Source organism: Coregonus clupeaformis, chromosome 33 (genome assembly GCF_020615455.1).
Source record: "Coregonus clupeaformis isolate EN_2021a chromosome 33, ASM2061545v1, whole genome shotgun sequence".
NCBI classification, from domain to species: domain Eukaryota; kingdom Metazoa; phylum Chordata; class Actinopteri; order Salmoniformes; family Salmonidae; genus Coregonus; species Coregonus clupeaformis.
Window position 1 is genome coordinate 23,579,346 of NC_059224.1, and position 21,602 is coordinate 23,600,947.

General features: G+C 42.4%; 1 protein-coding gene across 2 annotated transcripts in view; it reads left to right on the forward strand.

Annotated features, from left to right (window-relative positions):
• Nucleotides 1-18,122, forward strand: part of kcnk2b (potassium channel, subfamily K, member 2b) — a 46,910-nt gene extending 28,788 nt beyond the window's left edge. For both annotated transcript variants that reach the window (XM_045210215.1, XM_041860407.2), the window contains exons 5-7: nucleotides 2,864-3,083; nucleotides 3,405-3,544; nucleotides 15,337-18,122. In XM_045210215.1, coding sequence (XP_045066150.1) covers nucleotides 2,864-3,083; nucleotides 3,405-3,544; nucleotides 15,337-15,687 — 711 coding nt within the window. In that variant the 3' untranslated portion in view covers nucleotides 15,688-18,122. The remainder of the gene's footprint in view (nucleotides 1-2,863; nucleotides 3,084-3,404; nucleotides 3,545-15,336) is intronic.
• Nucleotides 18,123-21,602: the final 3,480 nt, after the last annotated feature.

Sequence of the window (21,602 nt, forward strand, 5' to 3'; positions counted from 1 at the left end):
CTTACCTATTGCAGATTCAGTCTTCCCAGCCTGGTGCAGGTCTACAATTTTGTTTCTGGTGTCCTTTGACAGCTCTTTGGTCTTGGCCATAGTGGAGTTTGGAGTGTGACTGTTTGAGGTTGTGGACAGGTGTCTTTTATACTGATAACAAGTTCAAACAGGTGCCATTAATACAGGTAACGAGTGGAGGACAGAGGAGCCTCTTAAAGAAGAAGTTACAGGTCTGTGAGAGCCAGAAATCTTGTTTGTTTGTAGGTGACCAAATACTTATTTTCCACCATAATTTGCAAATAAATTCATTAAAAATCCTACAATGTGATTTTCTGGATTTTTTTTTCTCAATTTGTCTGTCATAGTTGACGTGTACCTATGATGAAAATTACAGGCCTCTCTCATCTTTTTAAGTGGGAGAACTTGCACAATTGGTGGCTTACTAAATACTTTTTTTCCCCACTGTACGATCTTATCCAGAGCGACTAGGGTTAAGTGCCCTGCTCAAGGGCACATTGACAGATTTTTCACTTAGTTGGCTCAGGATTCAAAACAGCGACCTTCCAGTTACTGGCCCAACGCTCTTAACCCCTAAACTACCAGCTGCCCCGCGAGAAACGGTAAGTCTCATAAAAACACGGGAGCTATTCAATGTTTTAAAATTATGTCACGTGTGACACGCAGGCACATCAATCGACTCTAGTTTTTTTTTTATGCCAGTGAGCTGTGAAATATACAGTATATTATGCTTGGCAAGCGGCTATGGTCTATTCATCATCATTCATCAAAATAGGTTTTTAACCTCAATGGGTCTTACCTGGTTAAATAAATCATAATTATTCCCTCCGTATCAACATTTATTGTCAGGGCCCAAGGCTGGACCTATAGGGTTCAGTCCTGACTCTGACCTCTCCCTCTGTCTCTCTCTGGGCTCTAGCTGCTGTGTGCTGTAAAACACAGTGGAACACATCACTGATGAGCTGATCTGAGGATGACCCTTCTTTAAGTCTCAGTCCCACAGGCCCTGTTCTCATGCTTGTGTAACCCACTGTCTAGGGAAGGACAAGGACTCTATCGTGGAGTGTACACTTCAGTGTATTAAGAAGGTTTACTAGTACTACAGACTGTCATACCCCTGTTATTTATTTTATTTTACTAGGCAAGTCAGTTAAGAACAAATTCTTATTTACAATGACGGCCTACACCTCCCGAGTGGCGCAGTGGTCTAAGGCACTGCATCGCTGTGCTAGCTGTGCCACTAGAGATCCTGGTTCGAATCCAGGCTCTGTTGTAGCCGGCCGCAACCGGGAGACCAATGGGGTGGCGCACAATTGGCCCAGGGTAGGGGAGGGAATGGCCGGCAGGGAGGTAGCTCAGTTGGTAGAGCATGGCGTTTGCAACGCCAGGGTTGTGGGTTCGATTCCCATGGGGAGCCAGTATGAAAAAAGAATGAAAAAAAATAAAATAATGTATGCACTAACTGTAAGTCGCTCTGGATAAGAGCGTCTGCTAAATGACGTAAATGTACACCGGCCAAACACGGGCCAATTGTGCACCGCCCTATGGGACTCCCAATCATGGCCGGTTGTGATAAAGCCTGGAATTGAACCAGGGGGTCTGTAGTGATGCCTCAAGCACTGAGATGCAGTGCCTTAGACCTCTGCGCCACTTGGGAGCCCATGTTACACGTCTTTCTATGGGTTTGAATTAAACTTTGTCTGGTGACTGCGATGTAGCCTGCTGATGTAATGATGTATAGCCTGATGGCATACAGTATGACATGGTCTGTAAGGAACATGATGTCAGTAAAGCTCATTGGCAGACCCACTGTGTGTGTGACATTCAAAACACTGAACATTTATTCCAGGAAAAATGCCAACACAAGGAAATGACTCATCTCATTGTGAAGTGACTGGAAAAAGGCCTTGTTAAAGACTGGGGGCTCTATTTTCGGCTGGCGTTAAGGCGGTGCTAGTGTCAAATGCACGCTCCTTGGCAATTTCGATATGTAAAAGCCAGAGCTTTGCTATTTTCCAACCCTGGCGCCAGGGTTGGTAATTTAACTGTCTTATATCAGCTCGTGGGAAGGGTGGAAATATTTGAGCTGTGTCCTTAGAAACATGTTCCAATTTCAAGCAGTGCTACTGGTGATATTTAAGACTCACCAAAAGCTGGTCTTAGCGGTAACGCAATTGATTATGGCATCGATTTTGCCTAATCAGTAGCCTATAACCAATCTTTTATTAAAATATCACGAGCAGCAAAACAGTCAACATACATTCCTGCTTTTTCTTTATTTTGGACATTATTTTTGTCCATGCAGCTCCTTTGAAAGGTTGGGATGTGCATAAACCATCCATTGTCTAAGTTGCCTTGTCTGTATTATACATCCACGAGGAGCAATTATGGTGCCTGTTACTGTATTTAGACATACCCTGTTTAAAACAAGTTGTTGTTTCGTTTTATTAGAATTTGATAAGAATTATACACTGTCTTTTTAGTCCTTATCAATAGCCTAGTGAATTGAATCTTACCTATTGACTATATTTGGCACGTCCATGTCCAAACTACAAATTACAGTAGGCCTAGCCCCTATATCAGTGTGAATGCTATAGCCTATGTTTAACAATGGATTTCCATATTGAAGCAATGCAATTAGAAAAATGTGGACTGCAAACATGTTCAGCATATTTAGCAAATATGGGGCAGGCTATTTAAAGAATTGCGTTAGGTTTGTTAAAATAGAGCCCTGGATGTTTTTGTACTGTTTTCAAATGTTAATTATGTCATACATTCCATTACCACGTTTATTTATTCATTTCTTTATCCATCTCTTTATTAATGTGTTGATCTATTCTACCATGCCTCCCAGTCTCTCCCTCAGAAGTGGAAAGTGAGCCAGACCAAGATCAGGGTGATCTCCACGGTGATCTTCATCCTGTTTGGCTGTGTCCTCTTCGTGGCGTTGCCGGCGGTCATCTTTAAACACATAGAGGGCTGGAGCACGCTGGAGTCCATCTACTTTGTGGTCATCACCCTCACCACCATCGGCTTCGGCGACTTTGTGGCCGGTGAAAAAGGTCTTGAAAAAGGTATTTAAGAGCTATCTTTTCTGACAATGTTGTATGTTCTCCCTCTCCTATCCCCCTCTCCTATCCACCCTTATTTGTCTTAAAAAGGTTTAGTTTGAAATCACACTTGTGCTAAATCTACTGAGACAAAACGTGATTTCTGTCCCCTTCTTCACAGTAGAAGATCAATAATCAATACTCTGTGTGGCATAGCCTCTCTCTCCTTCTCTCTCCTCCTCTCTCTCTGTCTCCCCCTCTCTTTTCTTCTCTCTGGCTAGAGGTGTGATATCACTAAAAGCTTGTATATTCTTTATTAAATGTGTGTTTGTCTCCTCCCTATAGGTGGTTCTGAGATAGAGTATCTGGACTACTACAAGCCTGTGGTGTGGTTCTGGATCCTGATTGGTTTAGCCTACTTTGCTGCCGTGCTCAGTATGATAGGAGACTGGTTCAGAGTCATCTCCAAGAAAACCAAGGAGGAGGTACGTGATGTGTGTGGAAACCACTGCACCAAACCACCATACGGCACAGTCACAGATACTTCCTATAGACCTTTTAAGAACCTATACTGTAGGTACCCTATAGCATAAGTATCTGTGGTACACTGGTAATCACTGCATGTTGAAATGTGGAAGGGAGCCAAAATGCGAAGATCACAGCTAAGAACAAACGTTCCCAGAACTTTAGAGAACATTCCCTTAAGAGTCTCATTAGGTCCTTAACTAACGTTTTCACGGAAATGTTCCCATGATGTGCAAGGAATATTTCCAAGAGACCATTCCTTTAATGTCAAATGTTCTCAGAACATAAGATATTAATGTTCTAGACGCGTTAAATGAGAATGTTGCAAGAACATTCATGTATCCAGTTTTCTGTGGGTTAGGAGAATATTCCATCAACGTCCCACCAAACATACACAGACCATGGTTGCCATCTTCTCAGAACATAAGATATTAATGTTCTAGACACGTTTCATGGGAACATTGATGTGTCCAAAGAAAAATGTATTACCCATCACGTCTTGTTGCCGAGCCAATCAAGGGCCTGATTGGTGAACCACTGATACATTCATAGCTCTTTGTTTGTTGGCAACGTTAGGGATATTCACACACACAGTGCTTTTAACATACACTGTTTTCAACTTACATATTTGATTACATTGTGCATATTTATTTATACAGTAACCATTATTCCTCACCTGGGATTTGAACTCACAACCTCTTGGTGCATGGTACTCTGATCTTCCTGCTACGGCACCATGTTCATGTCAGGTATCCGTTCATCTGACTATTCTCATCATTGATTTGATTTACTTATTTCAGCAATTGAAGGGCGTTCTGTATAGTTGGTGCGCATATAAACTTGTTTTAATGATACTCCTGAATCACTATGATCAATAACATATTTTCTTGAATGTACTTTTAACAGAGCTGAGATTTACTTCAAAGTGCAGTCACCCTATTGCTTACACCTATCAAGTTGTTTCAGTTCTACACAAGTGCCTAGGGAGGGGGGGGGGGGGGTTCTGGACAGGGCCTAACTATACTGGTCCAATAAGCACATGTCCTAGAGATGTCCCTTATTCGGACAGTGGTTAGGACGTTCGTCATTGGTGCTGGTGGCCTGGGTTCCAGATCCGCTAGGGAAGTCATCCTACTCTCACATTCTTAGCAATATACAGTATTAGTGTCATTATTGCAGTTTGGAATTGCATTTATCAGACGTTTCGATTGCTTATATGGAAACTCCGTTAGAACACTTGTATGTTTATTATCATTATGTGTATAGATTTCTCCTCTTTCACGCGTTTCTGGAACTTTGGGTACAAGCTTTGTTCCTTTGTGCACGACCTCCAGATGCTTTTTTAGGTTTGATATGGTGTTTCTGGACGAAGAGATCAATGCTGCCTTTGCAGAGTTTGCATTTGACAAACATTGTTATTCTCTTTCTCCTCAATTAACTCAAAATAATGGGAGCATTTCCACAAGGAAAAGGTTAAGCGGGGTAACAACAGAGCTGCTATGTTTCTTTGATTTTCAGCTTTACGATAGCCAATTGGAAACTGGTATGAATTCTGTTAGCATGAGACAAGGCTTAAAACAAATATATACGAGTTACTTGAAAAAGTAACTGTAATAATATTACAATATTTAAAAACAGTAACTCGTTATATTACTCCATTACTCATAAAAGTAATATGCGACTCGTTTCAGGAAACTAGGCGTATGTCACACATCACCACTTCACAGGAGAAGCATTTGAACGTAAACATTTATTTTTTTATCAAAATTAATTTTTTGGGAAGAAATCCCTTCTGCCTTCATAACAAACTTGTATGGCATCTGTAACTACGAATTAAATTGTTAAATTACGAGGCTAGTTGGTTTAGCCACGGAAAAAGACAGGAACCTTCCCGCTAGCCATGATTGGCTGAGATAATGGATGGGCTGGACATGCCGAGAGATGAGTTAGGATTAGTCTGCCATGTAGCATGCTTCTGTCTATAACATATGGAAAGGGGAGACTCTCACAAACACGGTGGTGTTCTCTGTTTTGCTCTACGACCCCCACAAGTGTCAGGAGACTCGTCTGAAGTCGATACCGTCGATGTGCCAACTTCTGTTTGGTAGCGTCCAATCCATTTGGGCTACAAACTAATGGGACCTCACTGTGGAATGGGGAGATTCTCATGAACATGCACAATGTAATCATGTATCTCAAAGTGTGTCAAATATGTAAGTTGAAACACTATGTTAAAAGTACTGTGTGAGTATCCCTAACCTTGCCAACAGACACAAATAGTTTTGAATGGATCAGTGGTTCACCAATCAGGGCCTTGATGCAACAGTAACAAGGCGTGATGTGTAATGAAAAATGTTTTGGGGAGAACGTTTCTTTGGGATCATTAGGCGGGTCCTGACAACTGATACAAAAAAATGTTCTATGAATTATTAGCTGGAATGTACAGTCGTGGTCAAAAGTTTTAAGAATGACACAAATAGTAATTTTCACAAAGTCTGCTGCCTCAGTTTTGATGATGGCAATTTGCATATACTCCAGAATGTCATGAAGAGTGATCAGATGAATTGCAAAGTCCCTCTGTGCCGTGAAAATGAACTTATCCGTTCATCTGACTATTCTCATCATTGATTTGATTTACTTATTTCAGCAATTGAAGGGCATTCTGTATAGTTGGTGCGCATATGAACTTGTTTTAATGATACTCCTGAATCACTATGATCAATAACATATTTTCTTGAATGTACTTTTAACAGAGCTGAGATTTACTTCAAAGTGCAGTCACCCTATTGCTTACACCTATCAAGTTGTTTCAGTTCTACACAAGTGCCTAGGGAGGGGGGGGGGTTCTGGACAGGGCCTAACTATACTGGTCCAATAAGCACATGTCCTAGAGATGTCCCTTATTCGGACAGTGGTTAGGACGTTCGTCATTGTTGCTGGTGGCCTGACAAAATGAACTTAATCCCAAAAAAACATTTCCACTGCATTTCAGCCATGCCACAAAAGGACCAGCTGCCATCATGTCAGTGATTCTCTCGTTAACACAGGTGAGTGTGTTGACGAGGACTGGAGGCTGGAGATCACTCTGTCATGCTGATTGAGTTAGAATAAGAGACTGGAAGATTTAAAAGGAGGGTGGTGCTTGAAATCATTGTTCTTCCTCTTAACCATGGTTACCTGCAAGTAAACACGTGCCGTCATCATTGCTTTGCACAAAAAGGGCTTCACAGGCAAGGATATTGCTGCTAGTAAGATTGCACCTAAATCAACCATTTATCGGATCATCAAGAACTTCAAGGAGCGAGGTTCAATTGTTGTGAAGAAAGCGTCAGGGCGCCAAAGAAAGTCCAGCAAGCGCCAGGACCGTCTCCTAAAGTTGATTCAGCTGCAGGATTGGGGCACCACCGTGCAGAGCTTGCTCAGGAATGGCAGCAGGCAGGTGTGAGTGCATCTGCACGCAAAGTGAGGCGAAGACTTTTGGAGGATGGCCTGGTGTCCAGAAGGGCAGCAAAGAAGCCACTTCTCTCCAGGAAAATCATCAGGGACAGACTGATATTCTGCAAAAGGTACAGGGATTGGACTGCTGAGGACTGGGGTAAAGTCATTTTCTCTGATGAATCCCCTTTCCGATTGTTTGGGGCATCCGGAAAACCCCTTGTCCGGAGAAGACAAGGTGAGCGCTACCATTAGTCCTGTGTCATGCCAACAGTAAAGCATCCTGAGACCATTCATGTGTGGGGTTGCTTCTCAGCCAAGAGAGTGGGCTCACTCGCAATTTTGCCTAAGAACACAGCCATGAATAAAGAATGGTACCAACACATCCTCCGAGAGCAACTTCTCCCAACCATCCAAGAACAGTTTGGTGACGACCAATGCCTTTTCCAGCATGATGGAGCACCTTGCCATAAGGCAAAAGTGATAACTAAGTGGCTCGGGGAACAAAACATCGACATTTTGGGTCTATGGCCAGGAAACTCCCCAGACCTTAATCCCATTGAGAACTTGTGGTCGATCCTCAAGAGGCGGGTGGACAAACAAAACCCCACAAATTTTGACAAACTCCAAGCATTGATTATGCAAGAATGGGCTGCCATCAGTCAGGATGTGGCCAAGAAGTTCATTGACAGCATGCCAGGGCGGATTGCAGAGGTCTTGAAAAAGAAGGGTCAACACTGTAAATATTGACTCTTTGCATAAACTTAATGTAATTGTCAATAAAAACCTTTGACACTTATGGAATGCTTGTAATTATACTTCAGTATACCATAGTAACAACTGACATTAATATCATAACACTGAAGCAGCGAACTTTGTGAAGACCAATACTTAATTCTCAAAACTTTTGACCACGACTGTAGCTGTGAATTCACCAAATCACAGCACAACAAGTTGTGATCATGCATCAAATCCCCAAACAGGGTGAGGCAAAGTGTTTACTAGAGCATCCGACCACGACCTGGCATATTCAACACACACCTAAAACGGATAACTTCAAAATAAACCAACCTTTTAGATCAGATGTACAGTATGTCTTCTTATCCATTATACACTGAGTGGACAAATCATTAGGAACACCTAGCTAATATTGAGTTGCAGCCCCTTATGCACTCAGAACAGCCTCAATTCGTCAGGGCATGGACTATAACAGGGGCAGGCAACCCTGTTCCTGGAGTGCCAAAGGTACTGCAGGATTCTGGTCCATCTAGGGTCCACACCTGACCAACTGAGTTAATTGATCAGTTCAGTGATTGCCTAAATTCAACACACCTGGTGTTCCAGGTCAGTTAAATCAAAAACATGAAGTGGGGTTGCCTACCCCTGGACTACAAGGTGTCGAAAGCGTTCCACAGGGATGCTGGCCAATATTGACTCCAATGCTTCCCACAGTTGTGTCAAGTTGGCTGGATGTCCTTTGGGCGGTGGACCATTCTTGATACACACAGGAAACTGTTGAGCGTGAAAAACCCAGCAGTGTTGCAGTTCTTGACACAAACCGGTGCGCCTGGCACCTACTACCATACCCCGTTCAAAGGCACTTACGTTTTTTGTCTTTCCCATTCACCCTCTGAATGGCACACATACACAATGCATGTCTCAATTGCTTAAAAATCATTATTTAACCTGTCTCCTCCCCTTCATCTACACTGATTGAAGTGGATTTAACAGGTGACATCAATAAGGGATCATAGCTTTCACAGGTTCACCTGGTCAGTCTTTGTCATGGAAAGAGCAGGTGTTTCTAATGTTTTTGTACACTCAGTGTATAAAGGATGCTTAAACCACCTACCCTCCTCCCTTACAGTGTGCTTAATTCTACTTCAACCCCCTAGTTTACCCTTTAAACGTGAATGCATTTCCCTGATTAATGAAGTTGTAACATGTATTTTTTAAAGGATGATTAATACAGTTGAATTTCAATCGCGTTGTGCTTCGGACAGCCGCAAATGAATAATGGCTCACCTTACCGCTCTGTCATGTTCATTAGTTTAGCTTAAGTAGATGAAGGAGAACACACACACACACACACACACACACACATGCACGCTGACAGGCACAAACCTCCATATTAATCTCCATTCATTATCCCATATAAAAAGTAGCTCCCATAACAAAGGGAGAGATATGTGTGACTCTGCCGTGGGAATACTTGCGTCATTAGGAGTGTGAGTTTGAGCCCTAAGATGCAGACCTGAGCTTTACATAGAAACCTATTATTGAGAGCGAGGGAGACAGTGAGAGAACAAGAGAGTGTGTGGAGGAGAAGTGAAAATGAGAGGGTAAGAGTGGGTAGTGAGGAAGAGAGGGAGGAAGGGAAATGTGGAAGAAAGATGAAGAGGGGGAGGGAAGCAAAAGCACACACATGCAGACTCACAAATCTTAGCTTGGGGGTCTTCTATCCAGTAGCCCAAGACAGCTCATCTCAGCTTACTGTATAAGAAAATACCCTGGAGGTATTCATACTATATTTTATGAAAATAATCAATAACTTCATCCCCCTTCTTCCATTTTTCCCCACTCTCTTTTTCTCTCCCTCTCTTTAACCTTGAAAATGCCCTGCGTCCCTTTGCATCTTATAAAGCACATTCTGGTGTAGGGAATGGATAGTTCTGGGTAGAAACTTCATTCAAAGGGGAAAAGGCAATCAGTCCCCTTTGTCGAAAAGATGTATGTATATATATATATATATATATATATATTCAGTGGAGGCTGATGAGGGGAGAACGGCTCATAACAATGGCTGGAACGGAGCAAATTTGATACCATTACACTAATTCCGCTCCAGCCATTACCACGAGCACGTCCTCCCCAATGACGGTGCCACCAACCTCCTGTGATATATATATATATACACTACCAGTCAGAAGTTTGGACACACCTACTCATTCAAGGATTCTTCTTTATTTTCACTATTTTTTACGTTGTAGAATAATAGTGAAGACATCAAAACGATGAAATAACCCATATGGAATAATGTAGTAACACTAAAAGTGTTAAACAAATAAAAATATACAGGTATGCCTTGTTAAAAGTTAATTTGTGGAATGTATTTCCTTCTTAATGCGTTTGAGCCAATCAGTTGTGTTGTGACAAGGTAGGGGGGTATACAGAAGATAGCCCTATTTGGTAAAAGATCCAGTCCATATTATGTCAAGAACAGCTCAAATAAGCAAAGAGAAATGACAGTCCATCATTACTTTAAGACATGAAGGTCAGTCAATACGGAACATTTCAAGAGCTTTGAAAGTTTCTTCAAGTGCAGTCGCAAAAACCATCAAGCGCTAGGATGAAACTAGCTCTCATGAGGACCACCACAGAAATGGAAGACCCAGAGTTACCTCTTTTATTTATTTATTTTTATTTCACCTTTAATTAACCAGGTAAGCCAGTTGAGAACAAGTTCTCATTTCCAACTGCGACCTGGCCAAGATAAAGCAAAGCAGTGCGATAAAAAACAACAACACAGAGTTACATATGGGGTAAACAAAACATAAAGTCAAAAATACAACAGAAAATATATATACAGTGTGTGCAAATGTAGCAAGTTATGGAGGTAAGGCAATAAATAGGCCATAGTGCAAAATAGTTACAATTTCGTATTAACACTGGAATGATAGATGTGCAAGAGATTATGTGCAAATAGAGAGACTGGGGTGCAAATGAGCAAAATAAATAACAATATGGGGATGAGGTAGTTGGGTGGGCTAATTTCAGATGGGCTGTGTACAGGTGCAGTGATCGGTAAGCTGCTCTGACAACTGATGCTTAAAGTTAGTGAGGGAGATAAGAGTCTCCAGCTTCAGAGATTTTTGCAGTTCGTTCCAGTCATTGGCAGCAGAGAACTGGAAGGAATGGCGGCCAAAGGAGGTGTTGGCTTTGGGGATGACCAGTGAGATATACCTGCTGGAGCGCATACTACGGGTGGGTGTTGCTATGGTGACCAATGAGCTAAGATAAGGCAGGGATTTGCCTAGCAGTGATTTATAGATGACCTGGAGCCAGTGGGGACCAGCCAACAAGAGCGTACAGGTCACAGTGGTGGGTAGTATATGGGGCTTTGGTGACAAAACGGATGGTACTGTGATAGACTACATCCAATTTGCTGAGTAGAGTGTTGGAGGCTATTTTGTAAATGACATCGCCGAAGTCAAGGATCGGTAGGATAGTCAGTTTAACGAGGGCATGTTTGGCAGCATGAGTGAAGGAGGCTTTGTTGCGAAATAGGAAGCCGATTCTAGATTTAACTTTGGATTGGAGATGCTTAATGTGAGTCTGGAAGGATAGTTTACAGTCTAACCAGACACCTAGGTATTTGTAGTTGTCCACATACTCTAGGTCAGACCCGCCGAGAGTAGGGATTCTAGTCGGGTGGGCGGGTGCCAGCAGCGTTCGATTGAAGAGCATGCATTTAGTTTTACTAGTGTTTAAGAGCAGTTGGAGGCTACGGAAGGAGTGTTGTATGGCACTGAAGCTCGTTTGGAGGTTTGTTAACACAGTGTTCAATGAAGGGCCAGATGTATACAAAATGGTGTCGTCTGCGTAGAGGTGGATCTGAGAGTCATCAGCAGCAAGAGCGACATCATTGATATACACAGAGAAAAGAGTCGGCCCGAGAATTGAACCCTGTGGCACCCCCATAGAAACTGCCCTAGGTTCAGACAACAGGCCCTCCGATTTGACACGTTGAACTCTATCTGAGAAGTAGTTGGTGAACCAGGCGAGGCAGTCATTTAAGAAACCAAGGCTATTTAGTCTGCCAATAAGAATGCGGTGGTTGACAGAGTCGAAAGCCTTGGCCAGGTCGATGAAGACGGCTGCACAGTACTGTCTATTATCGATCGTGGTTATAATATCGTTTAGGACCTTGAGCGTGGCTGAGGTGCACCCATGACCAGCTCGGAAACCGGATTGCATAGCGGAGAAGGTACGGTGGGATTCGAAATGGTCGGTGATCTGTTTGTTAACTTGGCTTTCAAAAACGTTCGAAAGGCAGGGCAGGATGGATATAGGTCTGTAACAGTTTGGATCTAGTGTGTCACCCCCTTTGAAGAGGGGGATGACCACGGCAGCTTTCCAATCTCTGGGGATCTCAGACGTTACGAAAGAGAGGTTGAACAGGCTAGTAATAGGGGTTGCGACAATTTCGGCTGATCATTTTTAGAAAGAAAGGGTCCAGATTGTCTAGCCCAGCGGATTTGTAGGATTCCAGATTTTGCAGCTCTTTCAGAACATCAGCTGTCTGAATTTGTGTGAAGGAGAAGCGGGGGGGGCATGGGCAAATTGCAGAGGAGGGTGCAGAGCTGGTGGCCGGGGTAGTGGTAGCCAGGTGGAAAGCATGGCCAGCCGTAGCAAAATGCTTGTTGAAATTCTCAATTATTGTAGATTTGTCGGTGGTGATAGTGTTTCCTAGCCTCAGTGCAGTGGGCAGCTAGGAAGAGGTGCTCTTATTCTCCATTGACTTTACAGTGTCCCAAAACTTTTTGGAGTTAGTGCTACAGGATGCACATTTCTGTTTGAAAAAGCTAGCATTTGCTTTCCTAACTGCTTGCTAATTGGTACCTAACTTCCCTGAAAAGTTGCATATCGCGGGGGCTATTCGATGCTAATGCAGTACGCCACAGGATGTTTTTGTGCTGGTCAAGGGCAGTCAAGTCTGAGGAGAACCAGGGGCTATATCTGTTCTTAGTTCTGAATTTTTTGAATGGGGCATGCTTATTTAAGATTGAGAGGAAAGCACTGCAGAGGATAAGTTCATTAGAGTTACCAGCCTCAGAAATTGCAGCCCAAATAAATGCTTCACAGAGTTCAAGTCACAGACACATCTCAACATCAACTGTTCAGAGGGGACTGTGTGAATCAGGCCTTCATGGTCAAATTGCTGCAAAGAAACCACTACTAAAGGACACAATAAATGGACATTAGACTGGTGGAAATTTGTCCTTTGGTCTGGAATCCAAATTGGAGATTTTTGGTTCCAACCGCCATGTCTTTGTGAGACGCGGTGTGGGTGAATGGATGATCTCCACATGTGTAGTTCCCACCGGAAAGCATGGAGGAGGAGGTGTGATGGTGTGGGGGTGCTTTGCTGGTGACACTGTCTGTGATTTATTTAGAATTCAAGGCACACTTAACCAGCATGGCTACCACAGCATTCTGCAGCAATATACCATCCCATCTGGTGTGGGACCATCATTTGTTTTTCAACAGGACAATGACCCAACACACCTCCAGGCTGTGTAAGGGCTATTTTACAAAGAAGGAGAGTGATGGAGTGCTGCATCAGATGACCTGGCCTCCACAATCACCCGACCTCAACCCAATTGAGATGGTTTGGGATGAGTCGGACAGCAGAGTGAAGGAAAAGCAGCCAACAAGTGCTAAGCATATGTGGGAACTCCTTGAAGACTGTCCTGACCCTTGAATGACCCTTGAATGAGTAGGTGTGTCCAAACGTTTGACTGGTACTGTATATATATATATATATAGTGGGGGAAAAAATATTTAGTCAGCCACCAATTGTGCAAGTTCTCCCACTTAAAAAGATGAGAGAGGCCTGTAATTTTCATCATAGGTACACGTCAACTATGACAGACAAGTTGAGATTTTTTTTCTCCAGAAAATCACATTGTAGGATTTTTAATGAATTTATTTGCAAATTATGGTGGAAAATAAGTATTTGGTCACCTACAAACAAGCAAGATTTCTGGCTCTCACAGACCTGTAACTTCTTCTTTAAGAGGCTCCTCTGTCCTCCACTCGTTACCTGTATTAATGGCACTGGTCTGAACTTGTTATCAGTATAAAAGACACCTGTCCACAACCTCAAACAGTCACACTCCAAACTCCACTATGGCCAATACCAAAGAGCTGTCAAAGGACACCAGAAACAAAATTGTAGACCTGCACCAGGCTGGGAAGACTGAATCTGCAATAGGTAAGCAGCTTGGTTTGAAGAAATCAACTGTGGGAGCAATTATTAGGAAAAGGAAGACATACAAGACCACTGATAATCTCCCTCGATCTGGGGCTCCACGCAAGATCTCACCCCGTGGGGTCAAAATGATCACAAGAACGGTGAGTAAAAATCCCAGAACCACACGGGGGACCTAGTGAATGACCTGCAGAGAGCTGGGACCAAAGTAACAAAGCCTACCATCAGTAACACACTACGCCGCCAGGGACTCAAATCCTGCAGTGCCAGACGTGTCCCCCTGCTTAAGCCAGTACATGTCCAGGCCCGTCTGAAGTTTGCTAGAGTGCATTTGGATGATCCAGAAGAGGATTGGGAGAATGTCATATGGTCAGTTGAAACCAAAATAGAACTTTTTGGTAAAAACTCAACTCGTCGTGTTTGGAGGACAAAGAATGCTGAGTTGCATCCAAAGAACACCATACCTACTGTGAAGCATGGGGGTGGAAACATCATGCTTTGGGGCTGTTTTTCTGCAAAGGGACCAGGACGACTGATCCGTGTAAAGGAAAGAATGAATGCGGCCATGTATCGTGAGATTTTGAGTGAAAACCTCCTTCCATCAGCAAGGGCATTGAAGATGAAACGTGGCTGGGTCTTTCAGCATGACAATGATCCCAAACACACCGCCCGGGCAACGAAGGAGTGGCTTCGTAAGAAGCATTTCAAGGTCCTGGAGTGGCCTAGCCAGTCTCCAGATCTCAACCCCATAGAAAATCTTTGGAGGGAGTTGAAAGTCCGTGTTGCCCAGCGACAGCCCCAAAACATCACTGCCCTAGAGGAGATCTGCATGGAGGAATGGGCCAAAATACCAGCAACAGTGTGTGAAAACCTTGTGAAGACTTACAGAAAACGTTTGACCTGTGTCATTGCCAACAAAGGGTATATAACAAAGTATTGAGAAACTTTTGTTATTGACCAAATACTTATTTTCCACCATAATTTGCAAATAAATTCATAAAAAATCCTACAATGTGATTTTCTGGATTTTTTTTTCTCATTTTGTCTGTCATAGTTGACGTGTACCTATGATGAAAATTACAGGCCTCTCTCATCTTTTCAAGTGGGAGAACTTGCACAATTGGTGGCTGACTAAATACTTTTTCCCCCCACTGTATATATACAGTACCAGTCAAAACTTTGGACACACCTACTCATTCAAGGGTTTTTCTTTATTTATACTATATTTGAATATGTCAAATACATCAGGAATTCTTGATGAATCTTTGGAAAGTCACATCCCTCTCTCTCTCTTTCTCTCTTTCTTTATCTATCTTTCTGTAGGTGGGGGAGTTCCGGATCCATGCAGCAGAGTGGACGGCTAACGTGTCGGCTGAGTTCAAGGAGACACGGCGTCGCCTGAGCGTAGACATCTCGAACAAGTTTGAGCGTGCCGCCTCCATTAAGCGTAGACTGTCCTCAGAGCTGGGCCTCAACCCCATCAACCAGGAGATGACCCCGGGCAGGAGGACGCTGTCCGTGAACCTGGGGCCAGGGGATGAGAGGGAGGCATACCCCAACCTGGCCCTCTCCCTCACTCCTGTCCCTGGAGCCCTGGCCCGCAATGGCAGTGGACTCTACCTGAACGGACTCAGTCCGGACTACGCTGAGGTAGCCATCATAGAGAGCCTCTAGTGATGAGACACCGGGGTTGTGGAAGGAACATGGAGGTGAGACACATTTATGGTCTTCAGTGGAGATCATTAAGTGAGACTAACACACACACTTGCGTGTTCATGGTCACACTTGTGCTCATTGGTTAAGAGGCTGGTTGGAGAGACAGATAGATTCTTCAAGCTGAGATCTCAGGCCTAGGTGAGTTTTCAGATTCACACACATGCACACACACACATTCGTCAAAGGAGATGAGATGCATACACATACTAGGCTGTGCAGTAATCGATTGAGTGCTGTGAGGGAGAGAGACACACAGGTCGATCATCACATAGATCAACGATCACAAACAAACACACACACATACTAATTGATGGAGCTTGTGGAGAGACACACACATTAATACTCCCACTCCACCTGAAAACACAGAGAGGCTCTGAAGTCTGTATCAGATGAAGAGGTTCTTCACTGTCCAACACTGTATCATCCAAGATGAAACTTTCTCTAGCGCCTTTTACCCAACAAGTGTTAGGTTCTCACCAGGAGGCAACAATAATCACCAAACTTACGGAGCATTCAGTTGATGTATTTTGAAGATTGTGTATTTTTCATTTCAGTTTACACATTTGTATGGTTCATGTATTGAGACTACTAGTGCTGCATTTCTTTGATGCCTTGCTTTCACCAATGACACCTCTTACAGTTTTAAAGCAGAATGTTTGGATCCTTTTTGTTATCTTCAAGAAGGACTTGAAGCTTTTTACCTAAGGAATATTCCTAGTGCCTTAAATGATGGAAGAACACTTTGAACCCTTTTTTGATTGCCAGTGCATGTTGGACTGAGTCTATGTATCTGGGTCGTTATCAAGTGTTAATTCTTACTCAAGCAATCCTTGAGAATATTTGTACATTAATATATGTCTTTTAGAGAACACAGCAACACATCAAGTAACAAGGAGAAGGTGCATGGAAGGATATTAACTTTTACCTTTTGAAATGGAGTTTTAACAGAAGACAGAGAGGGAGATACAAGCATCTCTCCTATTGGAGCTGGACTGATTGACATATGGGGATATTTCTGACCTCTGTCTGTCTGTGTGTCAACCATTTTGTCCCTGTTACTGTCCCAGTGTCCCCTGCCTGCAATGGCGACTTTGTCATTCAGGCGCATCACTGATAGAATGTCACTCTCTTCCTTCTACTCCCCCTGTTCCCCTCCTCTCCTCCTCATCCCTCTCCTCCTCTCCTCCCACTCATAGACAAATGTAGACACTCTATTTATCAAAGAGAGAGTGGTCCTACATAGGCATATCAACCATTCACCTCTATGGTTGCCTTCAGTAACTCTGTATCCCAACAACTCATCCATTTATGTGGAAATACTAAGGTAAGATATGTCTTGATCTCACTGTTAAGTCCATCAAAAGCAGAAGTGATCTGCACACATAGTACAAAGACTCTAAGATTCTTCTTTGGTTGGTTTTCTTAACGCAGCGGGGGGAGGGAGAGGGGGTGTTAAACACAGACATTTTGACTAATGCTTTGTCATTAAGTCCCTCACTTGGTCTGTACATCACTATTTCTGGGGTTAAACAGAATTCTCATCATAAAAACCCTATTCCTGTGTCCACCTCTGAATAACAGTATGCTATCTAAGCAGAGCTCGAGGAGGACAAAGCTTATATCATGGAGTTCCATAGTGATGAATACTTCTCAATGGGTGGTTGGTGTGGAAGGCAGATTAGGGAAATAGCTTGGTAACCTCAAGGTTAAATCGGGCTTCTCACCTCTGACAGGCTATTCATCATGTTGGATAGAATATATATATTTGGGACATACATATACTGTATTTTCTTATACAAATCAGGCCCATTTTATGCATGTTGACTTTTTGAAACTCACTGTTTATTCTGATTGGGTGTGTGGGTAATGGCCGTGGTTATTGGCATGGTTATGGGCGTGGTTATGCAATGTGTTATGAGGCTGAGGGGAGACGCAATGAAAAAAGTACTTCTATTGTTACTTCAATGAGAGGAGATGCAATGAAGAAATGACTTGGATTGTTACTTTAATGAGGGGAGATGCAATGAAGAAATGACTTGGATTGTTACTTTAATGTGTCTTCCTGTATTTTTTATTCTATGCTTTCTTATATTTCCAATCACGTTTTTAATGTAATATTTTGCCAAAACGTCACACATTTACTTCTCATGTGCATCATACAATACAGTACAAAGTGTCTTACAAATGCCCATTTCATCAAGAAACCAGGTTTAATTTTGAGCAGAGTAATGGTTGTTAACTAAAAGTATGGATGTTTGAAGGATGAGAAAGCAGCCAGGTCACCCGTGATAAAAGTCAGTATCAGTCTACGGATTTCGTGAGATGATGTGGAAACCGGCCATTAGGAGCAACAGTGAGCGCTGTAACCTTCAAGTAGGTTTCGATTTTGCTAGGGCATTGTGGACAGGGATGGCGGATGGGTGTAAGCATCTGCCTCTAGTGCTAATGGTTGCATGTTTGAATCCAGCGATAGAAAGTTGTTTTTGAGATTTGGTATAGGCTTAAAAAGAAAATCGCGTTCATCCATCTGCCTCTAGTGCCAAAGGTTGCATATTCAAATCCGGAGATAGAAAGTTGTTTTTTAGATTTTTGTTTTAAACCTATCCCAAACCTTAACCCTTACCTTAACCATTCATAGTTAATGCCTAACTTTAAGATTTTGGAGTTAATTCCTAAACTTAACCCTAACCTTAAAAATTCAGAGTTAATGCCCAAAACGTAACCTTAAACACTTTGAAATTTGACGTTTGAGAAACATGAATAAACGTCTAATTCTGACGTGAGACTGTGAGAGCATGTTGGAGAAACAAATCTGAGCAGGCATCATTGCCATTACGGCACTATTTTATGTGTACAGTATAACATTGAATCATGTGTTACTGGGGGGGAAAGACAGCCAATGACAGGTTTGTCCTATTTCCAAGAAGTGTCCTAATACTCTTAAATGGTGTATTTTCCTTGTCTCCTTAGCTTTCCTTCATGACCCCTGACGTCAAAGGACTGCATAGGTTTCCCCCATAGCATATAATCTGCCATATCCTATCAATTCAAGTGATCATGACAAACAAGGAGACGAGGATACAGTAGAAAGCTATTTATCAGTATTGGGACACAGTCCATTATCAGTGTGGTTATGAGGGAGAATGCTCACACAGCTCAGAGCAGAGGCCCATGGGAGTTCACTCGTACGACTTTCGCCCAGGCTGTTGTATGATGAACAGGCACTGTAAGGAGTCCTGTCACCACCAGAGAAAAACTAGCGCGTCACATTATATAAGCATATCTACAGCCCACGGGGTGATTCAGAGTGTGAGTGTGAGTGTGAGTGAGTGTGTGTGTGTGTGTGTGTGTGTGTGTGTGTGTGTGTGTGTGTGTGTGTGTGTGTGTGTGTGTGTGTGTGTGTGTGTGTGTGTGTGTGTGTGTGTGTGTGTGTGTGTGTGTGTGTGTGTGTGTGTGTGTGTGTGTGTGTGTGTGTGTGTGTGTGCATACATGTACTGTATGTGATCATTACATACATTTTCCATCCCCCCCTGAAGGATCTTGGTAGTGTTTTTCAAGGGTAAAGACACGTCATGATCACGTCTGTGGTTTGCATCAATGTCCAGACTCAAGCATTTTGAATTTATCTCAGCCGTTTATATAGAAATGGATTTTGAGACTCATTATGAATGTAAACATGCTCATGATCTAACATTGTGATGTATGTGTGCCCGGAAGCATTCAAGTTGTCTCAATGATTACAACGTATATCAAGAGAAAAGAACAGTTAGTTCTTTCATTTATTTCTAATAAACCGATGTGTATATAACACCATGTTGCATATTACTTTATTTGTTATTTCTAATGTTTGTAGATGCATATTTCCAGCTGTGCTTTGCTTCCAGTAAGAGGTTTGGACGACAATTTTTCCATTCAGCGTGAAATGTGTTAACGTCTACGTGTAAATTCTTCAGACCACGACAACCTTAAAGTTTTTTATATGAAGTACTCACAAGGTCAATGCTTTGTTCCTGCACAGAAAGCAACACCCAGAGCTTGAAGAATGCAATTAACTGGAAAAGGAAACTCACTGTGACCAAATAACATGTACAGACTAACAGTATACTGTACCAAGCTTTCAGTCTCTAGACCCTGGCCAGATACAATACATAAAAGGGTGTTATTGCAGATTGCTAGATGGCATACTGTAATGTCAGTTGTAAATTCAATAACTAATGCTTGTGATTCTAAAGCTAGCTGGTTGTCCTTTGTTCTGTATAAATCCTTTCTGAAAATGGCCGTGCCTAAAATGAAGAAGAACATAGACCCTACTGTAGCTTTGACCAAACTGCTATAAGCTTTAAGTCTCCTTCAGATATCATTGTGAGTGGGGAAGGCAATCCTCAGTAAGATGCTGTGATTATTATCTAATAACAGGTTTGGGTTTCTGAATCACAGATGTGAGGCGGGAGAACATGTTCTATGTGACCTCACAGGTACAGGATACAGAGCCTAATCATCCAAAAAGAACATTGCATTAGCAGAAAACTTGAGATGATTAGAACATACTGTATGTTCCTATACCTGCACCATACAAGTTGAAGTTGCTAGATTACATAGATTACATAGATTACATGATTGTAATCAACACCTATTCACATGCAAATTATATACTGTACTGCATATGCAAATATGTCCTTAAAGGGTCGCCATTGTATATTTATTGTATGCGTCACTTACACGCAAGGCGACTCAACTAGGCTAAAGGCCTATTGTGTTGGTGTATACTCTTTATACGCAAAGGTACTCCCTGCTTCCATGTCTTAAACATACAATATGTCATCATGCCAGCTGGATGAGAACCCCAGACCGTCTCTATTATCATGTAGAAATCAGCCATATTTAGTCTGAGAGACGATGAACGGTGTATTGACAACCTTTACCATAATATGATGTGACACGTTATTTAATGATTCTAAAGAAAGTGTGACACTGAGCAGCCCATCGCCCTGGCCCTGTCCACAGAGACAGGCCTAATGAGACACAGATGCTCAACCTCAGCTGCCTTACTGTACAGTATGAAGACAGGCCCCATACTGAACATGCCCTTCAAATGGAAGTCAGTCAATCTCTCTTTGTGTTGAGTGGCATTGAGAAGTGCTGCAGCCCATAGAGTGATGTACAGTGTATTCGGAAAGTATTCAGACCCCTTGACTTTTTTCCACATTTTGTAACGTTACAGCCTTATTCTATAATTGATTAAATTATTTTTTTCCCTCATCAATCTACACACAATACCCCATAATGACAAAGCGAAAACAGGTTTTTAGATATGTTGGCAAAAAACAGAAATACCTTATTTACCTAAGTATTCAGACCCTTTGCTATGAGACTCGAAATTGAGCTCAGGTGCATCCTGTTTCCAAGGATCATCCTTGGAGATGTTTCTACAACTTGATTGGAGTTCACCTGTGGTAAATTCAAATGACTGGACATGATTTGGAAAGACACACCTGTCTATATAAGGTCCCACAGTTGACAGTGCATGTCAGAGCAAAAACCAAGCCATGAGGTCGAAGGAATTGTCAGCAGAAAATTTGTGGGCAGAACTGAAAAAGCGTGTGCGAGCAAGGAGGCCTACAAACCTGACTCAGTTATACCAGCTTTGTCAGGAGGAATGGGCCAAAATTCACCCAACTTATTGTGGAAGGCTACCCAAAACGTTTGACCCAAGTTAAACAATTTAAAGGCAATGCTACCAAATACTAATTGAGTGTATGTAAACTTCTGACCCACTGGGAATGTGATGAAATAGATAAAAGCTGAAATAAATCATTCTCTGTACTATTATTCTGACATATAATATTATTTAAATAAAGTGGTGATCCTAGCTG